This window comes from Apus apus, chromosome Z, assembly GCF_020740795.1.
Source record: "Apus apus isolate bApuApu2 chromosome Z, bApuApu2.pri.cur, whole genome shotgun sequence".
Lineage (NCBI taxonomy): Eukaryota > Metazoa > Chordata > Aves > Apodiformes > Apodidae > Apus > Apus apus.
The window spans coordinates 66,145,695-66,162,337 of NC_067312.1; the positions used below are offsets into that span (position 1 = coordinate 66,145,695).

General features: G+C 40.7%; 2 protein-coding genes across 8 annotated transcripts in view; both read left to right on the forward strand.

Moving 5' to 3' along the window:
• The window catches only part of FSD1L (fibronectin type III and SPRY domain containing 1 like), a 33,932-nt gene extending 21,024 nt beyond the window's left edge, over nucleotides 1–12,908 (forward strand). The window contains exons 10-14 of one of the 4 annotated variants that reach the window (XM_051643068.1): nucleotides 1,779–1,811; nucleotides 5,639–5,736; nucleotides 6,181–6,432; nucleotides 6,758–6,846; nucleotides 8,533–12,908. In XM_051643068.1, coding sequence (XP_051499028.1) covers nucleotides 1,779–1,811; nucleotides 5,639–5,736; nucleotides 6,181–6,432; nucleotides 6,758–6,846; nucleotides 8,533–8,652 — 592 coding nt within the window. In that variant the 3' untranslated portion in view covers nucleotides 8,653–12,908. The remainder of the gene's footprint in view (nucleotides 1–1,778; nucleotides 1,812–5,638; nucleotides 5,737–6,180; nucleotides 6,433–6,757; nucleotides 6,847–8,532) is intronic. The other 3 variants (XM_051643069.1, XM_051643070.1, XM_051643071.1) reach the window with 3 other exon arrangements.
• Nucleotides 12,909–13,225: 317 nt separating this feature from the next.
• FKTN (fukutin) overlaps nucleotides 13,226–16,643 on the forward strand; it is a 47,770-nt gene continuing 44,352 nt past the window's right edge. For all 4 annotated transcript variants that reach the window (XM_051641999.1, XM_051642000.1, XM_051642002.1 and 1 more), the window contains exons 1-2: nucleotides 13,226–13,599; nucleotides 14,867–14,926. In XM_051641999.1, the coding sequence (XP_051497959.1) occupies nucleotides 13,495–13,599; nucleotides 14,867–14,926 (165 nt within the window). In that variant the 5' untranslated portion in view covers nucleotides 13,226–13,494. The remainder of the gene's footprint in view (nucleotides 13,600–14,866; nucleotides 14,927–16,643) is intronic.

The window sequence follows — 16,643 nt, forward strand, 5'->3', positions numbered from 1 at the left end:
TATTTTAATCATTAAATAGATTTTCATTATTTTTAAAATACATTTGCTAGGGTAGCATTCTAAGTACTGAAACAGCTTGTACATGTGGTGGATTAACCTTGGCTAGCCACCAGGTGCCCACCAAGCTGCCCTATTGCTTACCCTCCTCAACTGGACAGTGGGAGAGTAAGTATGGTAGAAGGTTAGTGGGTGAAGATAAGGACAGAGGGACCACTCTGCAGTTACTGTCATGGCGAAAACAGACTTGAGATGGAGAAACATGAATTAATTTATTGCCAATCAAAAGCCAGGGTAGAGAATGAGAAATAAGAACAAGTTAAAATATCTTCCTCCCAACCCATCCATGATTCCCAGGCTCCACTACATTCCCAACTTCTCTACCTCTGCCTCTTATGCAGTGCAGGAGTATGGGAGTTGCAGTGAGTTCATCATGTGTTCTGCACCTCCTTCCTCCTCACACCTTTCCGCTGTTCCAGCTCCTTCTTCCTCCACCTCTCTGCTGGAGTCTCAGCCAAGGGAGGCAGTCCTCCGTGGACTGTTAAAATATGCTGTTATCTCATAACCCTTGTTGTTGAGGAAAAGGTACCAATAAAATGAACTAGATAGGAAAAGATAACAGATAATGGAAGATGACTCTTATAAAAGTGGCAGTCCTGAACATATTTACCAGCTATTTTCATCTAGGAAAAGTACTTCAGTAACTTCAACAGAATTCTTGGTAGATTGTTGCGCGTTAGGCATTTAAATGTGTGCTGTTCAGAATCACTGACTAAGTATGATTGGAAGAATATCACTAGAGCAGTCTACTCTGGCTGAACCTTGAATATATCCAAGGATTAAGACTGTGTTTACTTGCTAGGCATCTATTCCAGGCCACCTTCATGGGAGGGAAGAGGCATCCCCAATACCTGACTGGAATTTCCTGTGTGCAGTGCGTACCGGATGCCTCTCCAGCTATCAGTGTGCACCCCTCTGAGAAGAACCTGGCTTGATCTTCTCAGTACCTTCCTGCTACCATGTTAAAGACAGCAGTTGGCCCTTGTCTTTCTGAGACTGAGCAAACCCAATTGTCTCCCAGTGCTTTAGTCCCTTAATTGTGCTATTGGCCCTCCACTAGACTTGGTCTAGTATATTAGTGTATAGCCCTGAGGAGCCCAGACTTGGACACAGGGCTTCAGGCTTAGCCTGACAAGTTCCAAATCGAGAGGAACAGTCACTTGCCTTGCCTTCCTGCCACCTCTAGCACGAGGGCACTGTGCAGTGTGTTGTCCCCCTGTTGTTGGCTTCTGTTGTCCATCAAGACTTCCAGCTGCTTTTCTGCAGAATTTTGCTTTCATCAGTTGCCCCCCAGCCTGTCCTATTGTGGGGTGTTTGCTTATCTGGAGAACAGTATCCATAGCTGTGAGCCTGGTGTTCAGCACTTTATGTACACAGCTTATGGTCCGCTGCCTAAATCTATATCCCACCTGTTTGACATTTAGGGATGCTGTGTGAGAATGGGTCAAAAGCCTTGCTAAAGTCAAGGTGTGAACAGTGTCCGTTTCTCTTGCCTTGTCCACAGGACTGGCTGCTTCTTCCTCAAACATAATTAATTGACTTTCAGCATGTGCTTTTTGGTGTAAATGCGCTGCTTGAAATAATTTATGAACAACCACCTCCCCTTTAGGCATATACTGCCAGAAGCATGGTAGAGTAAGTTTCATTGGCATCTTAAAAATTGAGATAATTTATTGTAGTATGAGAACAGTTGTTTAATGACTACTTATTTCTGTCGACAGTGGCCAGAATCCTCTGCTGAAGAGCAATAGAAGGTGATAATATAACTCTTATTCCTAGAATCTAGCACCTAGTTTTGTTGGGAGTCTGTGCTACTTTGCTTGATGTAATCAGAAATAAATCTAATAGCCTTTATCAGTAACAGTACACAAACGCTTTTAAAAGAATTTTGAAGCTTAATTTTGGGTTCATAGAGATATGTATATATTTTCTAGTGACTGGAAAACAGTCTTCCTGGAAGCATGCATCATACTGTGTGGGGAGACCTGATTTTCAATAGGTGAAAGAACTTTAGGTATTCTAATGTTGATACAAAGATCTCTGTTATTTACAGGGATATTGATGCTGCCTTAACCTGGTACATGATAGCACACTAATTTTTTTAATGAATGCAGTAAAGAGTTCCTTTCTGAGAACTTCTAAAAAAAAAATTATAATTTATATATTTTTTTCTGAAAACAGTTTTGACTCTGAACATGTTCTGTAGCTGTTACCAGACATCAGAGAAAAAGAAATTGTGTTTTTACACTTTTAACGAGGATGAAGTGAAGCCTGATGTCATGTGTAAAAAGCTTCATGGCAATTCTGCTTGTGGAACGAGGTGTTCAAATGAGAGTGACTCTTTTTTGATATGTAAAGGCAGCTAAAATATTCTCCTGTTCCTTGTGCAGTTGTGTTTTTTATTATAAGTTTTTTTCAGTACTTTTCTAATAAAACTGCAATTTAATAAAAATATTTCTGTTTTTGCTCTGTCGCCCTTTTTCAGTGGTTTAGAAGTTGTGAGATCAAAACAAATACTCAGGTTCCAAATTTCTTGTAGGCTTTACTCTTCTATATTCATCCATTGGGTGAATATTTCTTTGGATTGAGATCAGCAGTAAACAAAAGTTTGTGGAGGAGGTCTTGATGCTGGGCGGTGTTGAAAGTTTCTGGTAAATGAAGTTTTCAAACTGTCTTGGAGTATTTTGTACTTGCTTAAGAAACTCTTGAGTCTTATACCTTGGTCTGTCTTTGTAGTTGTCAGTAAAGAACTTCCTTAGTTCCAGCCTTTGCTTTGGTAGAAGAACATGGTCACAGGCTTAGCTTTGTGTCTCAGGCTGAGCTTTCCTAGTAGGAGATTTGGATGAGCTTTAATTTTTGCAGGAGACTTTTGTTTTCTGTTTAAGAGTATCTGTGCAGCATTGTCCATATTAGAAGAGAAATCTGAAGCTACCTCTATCGTTGATGAAAAAAACTGGAGTATAATTGTTTTAAAAATCAAATGTGCAGCTTTTGAAGGTTGGGAAGACATGATGGCAAAAAGATGCTTAATGATCTGTAACATATTTATTAGACTAGCATAAAGCCTCTGGATAACTTCTGATGTCCCTCCTTGGCCTTCTTTCTCCAAAAGAGGATACATATTGCTTAGAAGATGTTTTATTTGCTGAAATTAATAAGAAAACTGAGACTAACTACAGTGCTGTAGGCAATAATCCTAACCATGGGTTACTGAATAGTGGAAGAAATGCCTCATTTACTGTACTAGGTAATGAAGACTGGTGTATTGGAAAATGAGCACCAAATTGGCTTTCTGCCAGTTATCTGCTATAAAGTTTCCTGCCGTTCTCTATTGGAAGGGAGACCTAAGCACTGAGGATAAAAACAACTGTTTTTTCAAACTTTTATGCCAAATATTTAACTTCGTTGTCTGAACTGTTAAAGGCTGTTAGATTTTGAGTGAACAGAGCATATGCTGCGGCCATTTACAGAAGACTCAAACAAAATAAATTATATTGAGGACCTTTTAATGTCTTCCTAACTTTGAGAAAATACTAGCAAAGTACATGTATTTCTCCTGTGGTGATTCTCTAAATGGCCACATTGCTTTCTGCAAAACTCATTTACACTGAATCTAATAGAAAAATTTCAGCAGCTTTTGTTGGAAGTGTGAGTGAATGATCTTTGATGCACTTGAAGCAGGATGGAATCTGCAAGCAATGATTTCCCCTGAAATCATGCTTTAATTCTTGGCTTTGCTTTTTTTTTTCATGCTACCACTTGTTACCTTTTTATTTGGTAAGTAAACTACAGCTTGTTAACAAAATTCAAAACCATCTAACATGGTGTACCTGCACAATATACACTTACCTTCTTCATGTAACTCTTGCAAGTGATTTAGAAGCTTAGCTGTCTTTTGGTCAGTACTGGCAAATATATATGCTGAATGGTGATGCTAAAGAAGACACCCTTTTAATCAGTGATTTCTTGTACACTTCTGTAACTGGAATAAAACAAACTCGATCATAAAGGTGAACCAGAGATTCTGGCATACTTATGTATGACAGCTTAATACCACTCAGCTTTTGATTCCTACATGACTTTATTTTAATGAAGGTATTAGGTAAAAGGAGTATTTTCTAGCCCTTCTTGTAATGGTATTTTAGTGCAATTCCAGAAAACTTGAAATCCGTGTGTTAAACAAAACAGAAAGGAAAAAAAAAGCTAAACTTCTCTGTATTAGTGAACATTTGAGTAGCCATTAGGTTTAACAAATTGCGGTTAAGGAAAAGTTGGAGAGGAAAATGTGTGTGGTAACTCTTCTAAGACTATTATATGATAGACTACAGAGGATGTGGATTTAAAAATTACTTCTCACATGTGCATTTCAGAGACTTCATACTTTAAAGTTTTGTTGTCTGTGCAATTAAACTGCTTAGGCATTTCTGAGAAGTTAAAATTCTTTGCTACTGATTGTCTTTAAAATAATAACCAGATGTGACTCCCTGGCGAGTGAGGTTTACTGTTGAGTGTAATTTGAAAGTAGCCTTCATTTTGTGTGATGGTTAAATTGCTAGGAATTATTTTTGAGGGCATAACCAAGGAAAACAAAATGTTTGAAAATCTCATTGAGTTAAAATGATTCTTGTGTGCAACTGATTGCTCATTAGAATGTTCTGCAGAGTGAAGTGTGTCTTCATTTATTTTGCTATTTCTTACTGAGAGTTCTTTTGTAAAGTGTGATCAGAAGTTCTAAGCCTTTCTTGATTGGGATTAGACTCCTAAATGTTATTACTCTTGAGGCGTTGCTGTGTGCTTCTCAGCACAATGTGTTGTGGCACAATTTTCTTTTCTGAAGTCTTTGGTAGGGCTAATATCAAATAAAATTTCTCCCCCCCTTTTTTTTAGGAGAGTTGTGATGTGTTAAACTCTGAAAGTCTCACTTAATCTTTTTTTAGTATAAATTGTGTTTAGATTTTATGCTCTTGGGTTTTGTATCATCTTCAGTGCATGTATTTTTAAATAAAATTACTAGTTTCACTCCTTTCATTCCTCATTGGTTTACACGTTTTCTTGGGATTTCAGTTACTGCTGACACAAGCCACACCTGTGCTGAAAAACCTACCTTTAACAGATCTGATATTTTCCCATTCACTGATATTTAAATTCCAGTGAAAATTAGACATTTTTGCATCAAATATTGGGAGTGAAGTCACACTTGTCCTATTGTTGTAGCTGATCTACAAGACTTACTATAAATTTTTTGCATCAAACTAGAAACTTACATTCTGTAAGGTTCTACCTAGTATGTGGAGAACACAAGCATTTATTCAAAACACAGGCCACATATCTGTTTTTTTCCCTCATGTTGCATTTCTCAACTGCCTCTAAATTTGCTTCTTACAATGTTTTGCCTTTTTTTTTTTTTCCTGACTGTCATCTCTCTCAGTTCTTGTGCATACGTAGTGTTAGAGGTGTTTAGTGGCTGAACTAATGTGGCATTTCAGTAGCTTATGCATGCCTTTAGCACCCTAATTGACTTGGGAAAAATCATGCATTTCTGTAATTGCATCCAAATCTTGAATGGTTCATTTCTTCTTAGAAGTGGTGCACCATCTCCAAAGAGGACATCAGTTGGCACAAGATCCCCAGCGAGGAGCAGCAGAGATCATTTTACTGGTGAATCATACACAGTGTTGGGTAAGGTGAACTTTTTTCTTCTGATAGATGGGTAATACTATGGAAGGGCAGATTAGGTAAGAATTTGAGGGAAAGTTTGTGACTTATTAAGGCTGTGTATTTGATGCTGTCCTGCACAGAGGTTTTGCCTATATAACACCAGAATTTTCTGCTGTAAGTGTCTTCAAGCCTATTCTTCATTACAAAGCTCTTAATCGCTGATATTCACTGCTATTAAATGTGAATTGATGTCAAATCTCCATGAGTGTAAGTAAAAACTTTAATTATTCTATTTTATATTTATTTTCTTGCATATTAACTTTTTTGTTCCTTACAGTTCAGATTTTTTGTATTTCTAAGCCTTCTCCTTAAAATACAACAGAGAAGGCATCACTGGTGCCTGTCAAGAAGCAGGCATTGTAAGGTACACTTAGTTACAGCAACTATATGTATTCTTTTTGGTAGGAGACACTGCTTTTGAAAGTGGACAGCATTACTGGGAGGTGAAAGCCCAGAAGGACTGCAAATCCTACAGCGTGGGAGTAACATATAAAAACCTGGGGAAATTTGACCAGCTAGGAAAGACTAATTCAAGCTGGTGCATCCATATCAACAACTGGCTGCAAACAACATTTTCAGCAAAACATAATAATAGAACCAAGACTCTAGATTTACCTGTTCCAGACAGAATAGGAGTATACTGCGACTTTGACGGAGGTAAATTATGATCATGTGAAGTTCAGCTAAAAACTTGCTTAGCTATTCAGTGTGAAGTTGAAGCAATGCTAAAGTAGCACATCATTTCCAGATTTGTATCATTCTATATGAAAATAAGGTCCAGAGCTGTTCGTGTAATTGTGCTTGTAATGTCAAATGACCTGGGTCCATCTATGTGACAGAGCTACTAACTGAGGATTTTTCAGTCACATGGGGTGTATTTGGTGTGTTCTAGAAACTGTTCCCTGGAAAAGAATCAATTTTACAAAAAGTTGCACCCCGGTAGCATTTAAACGTATTTTAACTTGTTTTCTGCCTGTTTTAGGTCAGCTCGCATTCTATAATGCTAACTCGAAGGAGCTGTTACACACTTTCAGAACAAAGTTTACCCAGCCATTATTACCAGGCTTCATGGTCAGTATCTTTAAAATTTTGTTCAGTTTCTAGGACTGAATTCAGTTTACTGAGACTTAGTGCTTTTTAAAGGAGGAAACTGGGAGTACTGTTTTTGTCGGACTAATAATTTTTGAAAATGTTTTACTTTCACCTTTTTTATTTTGTGTTGTGCTTGTAATAGCACTCTGACAGGAGAACTCTGCACCTGGATGTCTTAGCTATGTAAATAAGTCATTATGTTTTTTAGGGAGTCAATTAACAGCACATTCCAGTAGCTGATGAGCTACAGTAGTTCACCTAAACTGATGCAGATAGGAAGCCAAGGTGCTGTGAGCTGTCAGAGCAGGAGTCATGAGACAGCAACACCAGATGTTTCCCTCAAATACAGGAGTCTAGCTTTCAGATCTTTAAAAGCTCAGTGGGATTTTCTCACCAGTCATTTCACTGCTCTGCGTAACTTTTTTGTGGCTCCAAAGCTACTCAGTGAAAAATTACTGCAATTCTAAAGACTCAAACCTTGTGAAAAATGCAAGGGAAGAGAATTAGTTACTGCTTACTGGTTTTGCTATAACGATTTAAATAATTTGTGTAAGTAACTAGATTTGGAGGCCTCGGCTGCTTTATAAGGTGGCATCATATGCATCATACTTTGGGAGCAGGGCTGGGAAAACTTGGGAATCCAGAGGAGGCTATCATGCTAATTCATACTAAAAAACTCAGCTTCCTGGGCACTGATGCCTAGCTTCCCCTAAACAGGCCCATGGAAAACACAGCATGGTCATTTCCAAGTGGGATTAGGCCAGTTATTAAAGTTACTCTTCTTTTGGGCATGGAGGAGGAATGGAAAAGAATGGAAAATTTCACAGTTTCTGCAGTTGGTTAGATGTACTGGCAATAGGAGTCTAGATCTTTAATGGCTATTTGGAGCTGACTAAGCAAGTTGCCTTACTGATCCTTTTCAATATGTGGGAACAGAACAGCTTCGGAACTGTTGGGATACACTTCTTGACCATCTCTCCACAATTGCAAACACAATTCCAAAGGCATCCAAGGAAATACTTGTTTACCACACCTCAGCCTGTTAGGCTGTGTCTCATACAGCCCCTAGTACTTAGTGGTACTAGTCTTATATACACTACTTCGTTTAGCTTGAACATCTAAAAAATGACAAACTACTTAATTACAGCTCTCGAATATATTCATAAACGTGGAGATACATTCTTTCACATAACTCAGTTGTAGAATAGAGGTCCTTGGCATCTGTGCCTCTGAAGCTTCTCAAAGCTTAATGTTTTTGTACTGTGTTTACATTGATGTAATTCTGCCATGTTCTAAAACTGCACACTGCTTTCAGACACTGCAGCATAGTGGGAATGCTGCTTTGCATTGTCATTCAAAGTACTTGCTGCTAGCACATTGTTCTTTAAAGTAGTTTTCCTATTTGGAGCAAATATTTTAGTATTAGATCTTACACTTGGTTATAAACTTGGTCATAAAGCATACTTTGTGAAGCATCTCAGATTTTATGGTCTTAAAAATTAGCTTCTATGTGATTAGAATGTTTTACAGAGTGCTGTGGCTAGAGAGAGAGAAGACAAATGTAGCTGCAGGATAAGTTTTGTGTTAGTTCTATTGTGGGATGGGAGAAGACAGATGTAAATGCTTCATAATGTTCAGAATATTTATTATTTTTTTCTCCCTTAGATTTGGTGTGGTGGGCTTACAGTGAGTACTGGATTGCAGGTGCCAAGTGCTGTGAAAACTCTCCAGAAAAGTGAAAATGGATTGAGTGCTTCAACAAGTAGCCTAAACAATATTGCCTAGTAATGTCTGTTAAATATTTCTATTGCTGAATGGGTTGGTTTTTTTTCTGTGTAGCTGCTACTCACAGAAGCTTGTGAGCATTGGATTAAACTGCTACCTACTGCTATTTAAGACCTGGGTACTGATAATGCAAAGGTTTGGGGCTAAAATGCTAGAAACCTACTGTGAATCCAGACAGGAGTGTCAGACAGAAAACTGAACTAACTGTTGCCTATTTGGAAAAAAAGTGGAGAAATCATGACCTGTAACTATGTACTTTTCTAATACTGTATTTAAGTGTTTTGTTATGGAATTGAATATTAATTTTGGTATTGATATTATTTTTCTATGAAGACTATAACAAATGCCATTTTCTTAGCTCTCTGAACATTAATGACTTGACTATTTATTTTATTATTAGTGGGCTTCCCTTTAGAACTTGGGATATCAAACCTGTATTTTGAAATAATACTAATTTGGTAGCCTGGCCTGGCAAAATGTCACAGCAGTATAATTTCAAAAGAATACTAGAAGAATTTGGAGGCCTGATACGAAGAAACAGTAAGAGCAGTTTGTGATTTTCCTTTAATACAAAATAATTCTATTTCGCATGAGTAACTCTTTCAGATATATTTAGAGTTTTGCTCCTATTTATCACAAATTACAGAAAACGTAAAAATTTAAAGTATTTCAAAACATTCTTATGTCCTCATTGAAAGTTGCATTATGATAGCCAGCCATTGAGGTAGGAAGTATTTCAGGTCGGAGGTTCAGAAGCAGACATCCAAAGCTTTTTAAAAACCACAGCATGGTATTGCTCACTCAGAAGCTCCTAATTTTTGGTCATCTCTTGCCTTTCCATTTTTGTGGCATTACTCTGGTTGGATTGTCATAATCAACAATTCATGTTGTTCATCAAATGCAACTGATCACTGAATCTTTCTCTGCTGATAGCAAAGCTGCAATGCAGCCAAAGGTAGGAACCAGGGTGTCAGAACTTTGGTTTAAATCCTTCTCCTTAAAGAAGAGGGCATGGGCAGGATGTAGAAGATCTTACAGCTTTTCTTTCCAGCCAGCTTCAAGGCAGGCTAAGACTTCTCAAGCAGCCATGTCAGTATCAAAGCTGTCATTGAGCAGAAGCAGCCCTAGATTCCTGGTGATAAGGCAGTACACTCTGAGCCCAGGCACACATTTATGCTACCTGTTTTGACTAGCCTAGTGAGCATTCCTGGAAGTTTCTGGATAAGCAGGGAAGTCCAAAAAAGTGCATTATTTCTTTATCCAGCAGAAATGTGGCTTTTATATATAGCATCCCACTCTTAACTTGCTAGCTTGAACTATATGCCATGTATAGGTTGTTATGAGTCTGACTTCCAGAGGTTCATACTCTAAAGAATCTCTTTATAGCCTCCAATTTAACACCTTCCCATTCTGTAAGGGCAACGAAAAATTAAAAGATGAACAAATGCTTTGACAGCTAACATACAGTCTGCTTCTGGATCTCTGGTGATATATTTTCATTCACATATCAAATGAAATGTTGAGCCTGGATGTTCCATCATCTCAGCTCCTAGTTTGGAAGCTTAGTAACAATAGTTAAATAATTCAAATGATGGGAGAGCTAAAAAAACCCCACAACTTGTTATATTCTTCGTGGAAAATCCGACTTTTAAATGAGAATTACCTGTGTATTACAGACTGTTTAAATCTACTATCTTCCCTTAAATCAAGTCCAGGAGACTAGAAATAATTTTCAGATACACACTTGAATCAACTGTTTCATAACTGAAGATTTTTTCATAATCTCACCTGAAAACTGTTTCAAATTCATGCTGGTAAGGTCCATAATGAATTGGCTCCTTTCCTACAGGGCCAAAGTACTTTCTCTTCTGTGTATCTCTTAGTCCATAAAACATGAGCATCTAATAATCTAATACTTTGTTAGTATCAGTGGGTTCTTTCTGTCCATCAGGATTTCTCAAGAGGAGGAGAAATTCCTTGAAACAACTCGTAATAAACTGGTTATGATGTTCAGTGGAAAACTTAAATTTTGTTCTTAATTTTAATACCTGATCTGGAAAGATTTGTTCCGCTTGAGAAATCAAGTTGACAGGACCCTTGAGCTGTTAAGTGTTCATTTCATATCTGGAACTTGAGCATCTCTAAATATTTTCATTGTGAATAAAGTTAATTGTAATCTCTTTTGCAGAGGAAAGTGCAAAACAATTCCCTGTTTAACTGTACCTTCCTCTGCCATTTTAGTGTTTTGGGTCTTGAAATTATGGTACTGGAGGGTTGGTTCTTAAATGTTAACAGCGTCCTGAATCTGTTTCACACTTTATGTACAGATGATGTTGTTATCCAGATAGCCTGTGTAGTAATCTTAAATATTTCTTCCTCCTTTATTTCCTTTTTACTGCAATGAACACCTGACTGTCAGTTCTAGGGGCTCAGCTGCTGTGAATTCAGTGGTATGTGAGGGAGTGAGACTTGAAGGCTTGGACCCTGGTGGTGTTTAGAGAAAGGAAGATTATGACAGATGCTTCTTGTTTTGAGACTCGTTCTGCTGAATGACTCTGGTAAACAGACATTGAAATAGTCTAGTACCTGTTGACGCTGCCCAGTCACTGGCTTGATCTTGGGTGTTCAGTTACAGTTCCTATTTAGGCTTTCCTTTTTGGAAATAAAGGGAATGTTTACAAGAATTTAATGTGTAATGACAACAAACCATGAGTAATCTCCAACCCTACATAAGAGCATATAAATTATTAAGTTCTTTTTTGAGGAAGTTGTAGTGCAACCTGCAAGGTAAATTTGATATGCACAATGTAAAAATGTAATTTTTCTTGGACAGTTATAAGAAGGCTTAAGTATTTCATACTGTGACTTGTGACTCGCAAGTTTTAAATGTAATTTTTCTTGGACAGTTATAAGAAGGCTTAAGTATTTCATACTGTGACTTGTGACTCACAAGTTTTAGTTTAACGGATGTCCTAGATGAACTTAATGTGAATTTTTACCCTTAAAAGATGAGTTTGTAATATAATAGTTTGCACAGATGTCAAATTTTTGCTGCTAACAGCTAGTCCAATTGTTTTTAGTAAATGGGGATATGAAGAATTGCCTTAAGCACTTTAGATTATTTTTTTTTTAGAGTCTTTTTTTCTGAGCTAGTGTCTGTCCTTACCAATATATTGGTGATACTTCATTGCAGTTGGCCCACTGTTTGTACTTGCAGCTAGGGAGGGATGCATGCAGCCTATGAAGTTACTTTTTTCCTAGGGAGTCCACTTCAGGGTCCGGAGGCATTGTTCTTTGGCAGGGGAGTAGACCTTTTGAAGGTCTGTAGTTTTGCCCAGCAGTTAATGCTAAGTATAGTATGCCTGGTGACTTTAATACTCCTTGAGCCTCTCTCCCCTGGAGTTGATGCTCTTTGGTGGCTCGACAGGAGTTTTCTTCTGTATGACCAAAATGAGATTGAATTTAAAAGAAAACCAAACATTGGTTACTGGTAGTATTTCAAAGTCAAAATAACTTCAGAATAAGGAATGAGGAACTGAAGGTTTCCTTTGAATTTCTAATAGATCAGAAAACTGTAGCTTTCATTGTTTTCATGGAGAGATGTGTGAACTGCAGGAGGGGATGTTAATTTCAGAAGGGATGATTTAAAATCATCCCAGTGATAGGTGCTTCTCCACATACCAAACATGGATGGCAGAGGTTGACAGGATTATTTCTTTAGCCATCCTCTAAGCAAAAAAAAAGTAGAGGCTAATGTGCAAATCCTCTTTCCTCCCCCCTGCAGTCTCCCACGCTGCCGCTGTTTTGTATTAAGACTGGAGAAACTAACCGGTTCCGTCAGGAAGAGCATCTAACTTAGCAATATTTTAGTCCGATAACAGGTTATAAACGTGACACTTTGACAGACACTTGTTCATCATTGCCACCCAGCCTCCCTGGAACTCTTAACAGTCTGGATGCCCTGCTAGAGGGGGAAGCCTGGGTGTGGTTTTCCCTTCTGCCGAGCCGGGCTGATCCTCCATCGCCTGGTGACCCCGCAGCAAGGCCGGTGCGGGGTCTGCCCAGGCACTGCCTGCCCGTACCTCAGGTATCGTCTGCCAGCTTCCCCCCTCGCCCCCCGGAGAGCACCCCGAGGCAGGAGGCGGCCTCTCGCTGCCCACAGCTCGGAGCCGCCTGGGAAACCGCCGAGTATTTCCATGTCTTTGACTTGTGTGTGATGCAAGCTTTTTGTATTAATACAGAAGTTTGAAATCTGACGTCTTGACCTGTTCCTTTGCTTCGGGGAGGCTTGGCGGGGCGGGGCGGAGGGGCCGGGAGAGCCCTGTCCTGCCGCGCAGGCGCGCGGGGCGGCGGGCGGCGCTTCCCGGGGCGGCGCTTCCCGGGGCGGCGCTTCCCGGGGCGGCGCTTCCCGGGGCGGCGCTTCCCGGGGCGGCGCTTCCCGGGGCGGCGCTTCCCGGGGCGGCGCTTCCCGGGGCGGCGCTTCCCGGGGCGGCGCTTCCCGGGGCGGCGCTTCCCGGGGCGGCGCTTCCCGGGGCGGCGCTTCCCGGGGCGGCGCTTCCCGGGGCGGCGCTTCGCCAACGCCGGTCCAGGCCGCCGGGCGGCTGGAGCTGCGCTGCGGGCCAGGCCGGCCTGGCAGCGGGAGCCTGACGGGCCGTGCCCCGGTTGTGCGTGCCGGGAGGGCCGGGTGAGGCGCGGGGGACGGTCCCTGCGGGCTGCGCGGCGGTGCGGGGCCCGGCTCGGGGCGGCCTCCGCTGCCGGTGCGCGGGGAGGAGCTGGGAAGCGGGGGAAGATGAGCGACGCGGCGCTGCTTCCAGCCGGTGATCGACATCGTCCCGAAGACTAATGCAGAAAATCAATAAGAACGTGGTTTTGGCGCTCCTTTCGCTGACCAGCCTGGTTTTCCTACTCTTCCAGTTGTACTATTACAAGTTCTACCTGTCGCAGAAGGTAAGGGAGAGCTGCCCCGCGCGGGCTTGCCTCTCTGGCATAACCCGGTGTCATGCCGGCTGTCTCCGGGCTCCTCTCGGGCACGGCTGAGCTTCCCTCGCGTGGGCGGCAGTTCCCGCAGTGGTGACACGAAGCGGCCGGGGAGCCCGAGCAGGCTGGTGGTGGCAGCTGCAGGGTCCGACTGCAGTTGTCAGCCTGAAACTCCCTTCTTCGTGTCAGAGACTTCCCGTTCATTCTGAAATGCGCTGCCGCTCGGTGTTCTCCGCTGCAGGCTTGAGCCACCAGGATTTTTAACCTTCACAAGCCCTCCTACTCCTGTTGATAAGTGTCTTTTCTTGGAAGTGAGCTCAAACCAAGGCCTATCTTAGGGCTTTTCCGAAGAAACAAGGAATGCAGCATGTGTTAGTTGCAGGCTTTTCAGCCTTTTTAATAAACCTTACCTTTTACCACAGGTATCCTAGTGCTTTGTGATACAATGCTCATAATTTTCTAGATATGACAGATCAAATCTTGCTTTCATGCCACCTATTGAGTGTGATTTTCCGTGATGAAAGAAGAGATGTCACTATAAATTAAATACTTTGCTCATAATTTGCAGTTGCAATTTAAGCCGAACAAAGGAATTAATTGTCTTTTCACAGAAAAAAAACCACATAGGTATCATGTTTCCCAAGTTTGCTTTCTTTTGGTGAGGATATTCTTAATAAATGCAGGCAGTCTTCACACTAGGTGAAACCAAAACCTTTGGCATTTTTCTGAGTAGTTTCAGATTGTAAGCAACAGGGCTGAGGATAAGAAATTCTTCATCCTTTCAAAAATGCTAAAAGCTGAGCCAACAACTGCCTTGGCTTTATCGTGTGAGTAAACTGTCTCAAATTTAGTTCTCTAGGATAACATTTGTAAAGACTGAGGCATAGTCCTGCTGTCTTTCCCCCAGTGCTGTTTGCCTAACAGGGTTTGTGTTTGTCATCTTCCTATTCTACATTTAGCCACATATTGACTTAGAAACTTGAGGCCTGATCATGCAATCCATGCGTGTCTGGAAGTCCCTAAGGCTTGTGCTGCCCTGCTACATGCACTAAGCCAGAGCAGTTGTTTATGATTTCACGTTCAGTACTGTAGTTGAGTGGAGACACAACCACAGCCATAATTATAAAGTGCTAACTGGATAAATGACCTTGAATATCCTGTAAAGAAACCCTAAGCAGGAATTGAACTGAGACTTACTTTCTTTTTCTTTACCTATTCCCTTCTTTGATATTTTTAGAATGGAGCAGTTTTTTCCAAGGTCAGAGGAAGCCAGTCAGGTCAAGACAGCACGAGATGGGTATGTACAATGTCACTGGTGTATATAGGTCTTCTGCAAGTCTCAGAAACTCATACAGGATTGCAAACTCAGGATACACTTCTCTTTCCTCTTCATGGGAGATTTTCTAATATTAATGACTAAAAGATACTTTCTTCAATGGCTAAAGTTCTGAAGTGTTTTAAGAGAGAATTTTAAAAGAGAAATAGTTACAGTTTAGCAGCCTTTACTTGAGCAGCCCTTAGTAGTGTTGTTAAAAATTTAAGAATGAAAACGTGTTCTTTTTAATATAAGAGTTTTGGTCCAGACTTGTGTGTTCTCTCAGACTGAGAACTGAAAAGCTGGGTTTGTTTGACATGCAGCTTGTTGGATAGTCAGTAGCATGGTAAAAGAATCAGCTGCAGGACTCAGGTCGCATAATACCCCTCCAGTTATTTAACCTGCTGCTCAGTGTTTCGTGTTTCTTGCTTATGCTGGGTCATGAAGCATTTCACAAGCAGGAAAATGTCACATTTCAGCATTCACCAGTTGCTGTATTCCAGTGTTCAGGAGCAGTGTTAGGAGTGCCATTATGTACCTGAAATGTGATATTTTTTTGTGGTTCGTTACTTCAGGTTTGCAGGATTGAGTGCAACCAAAGTGCCTTAGGGAACTGCAATCTCAGTTATGATATTTGTCACTAGCATTTGTTTGGAAACACTTCTACAGAAGTCTTTTGTTAACAGATCTCCCAGTGGAAAAGCAGCACAGATGGTTAAAGAGTATGACACCCTGGGAGCTGGCTGCTTTTCACTTTGGATGCGGTTTTGGTAATATTGCTAGCTAGTAAAATAGCCACTTAAATGCCTGGTTTCTGCTAAGCAAGAAGAAAGGTGCTCTAGTTAAGAGCTGTTCTTGAGAGTAATCCAAACCAACATCTCTGTGGACATCTGCTTGCTTTCTCCAGGAATGTCTCTCTACTTTTGGAAGTGTCACCCCATGGAACTACCTACAAGGTGCTAGGTGACATGGTGGCAGTGGTCTTCCAGTCTGCCAATCTGTGGACAGAGTTCTCATTAAGCTTTTAAGTTGATATTGCAAGATCATTAGTAACAAAGCAGAACGCTCCACAGTCCTGTCTTAGACCTGTTGCTCTCCAAGCTTTCTTCAGAGTCTCTGCATGATGGGTGTGAAATGCTGTGTTTGAATGTTTCTCTTAGCTTCTTAACATCATTAACATGTCTTTCTACTGATTATGGAAGTTTCAGCTAAAAGTGTTTGTTTCCCTGGAGGATTGATGGGGAAAAAAATAGATGTTCTTGCATAGATCTGCTACCTGCTCATCAGTCTGATCTGCTGGTGTTAGTTACAGAGATAATGCTCCCACGTCACTGACACTTAGATCTCTGTGTAGCTGAAATCACCAAGAAGCTGGCCTTGCTTCTGCTGGTGCAGCACATGTAGTGCTGCTGCCTAAATTCACTTCGTTGATCCACATTCTGTCTTCATTCATGTTTTTATGTCTTTCTGAAGCCAAAGGCCTGTGCCAGAGTTGGAGGTTGGCCTTGGATTCTGGTGGAACAGATTGAGCAGCTGGACAGAAGAGTCATTACAGTTTCAATTAGAAAGCCAGGGTCGTATTGGTGGGCAGGTAGCTTGGGCAGTAGGCCACTCTTTTACCTCATCACACCTCTTCTACAATCCTTGAGATTGTAACAGACAGAAAGTCTGATAGTGCTGTTCTAAGCAAATATTCTTT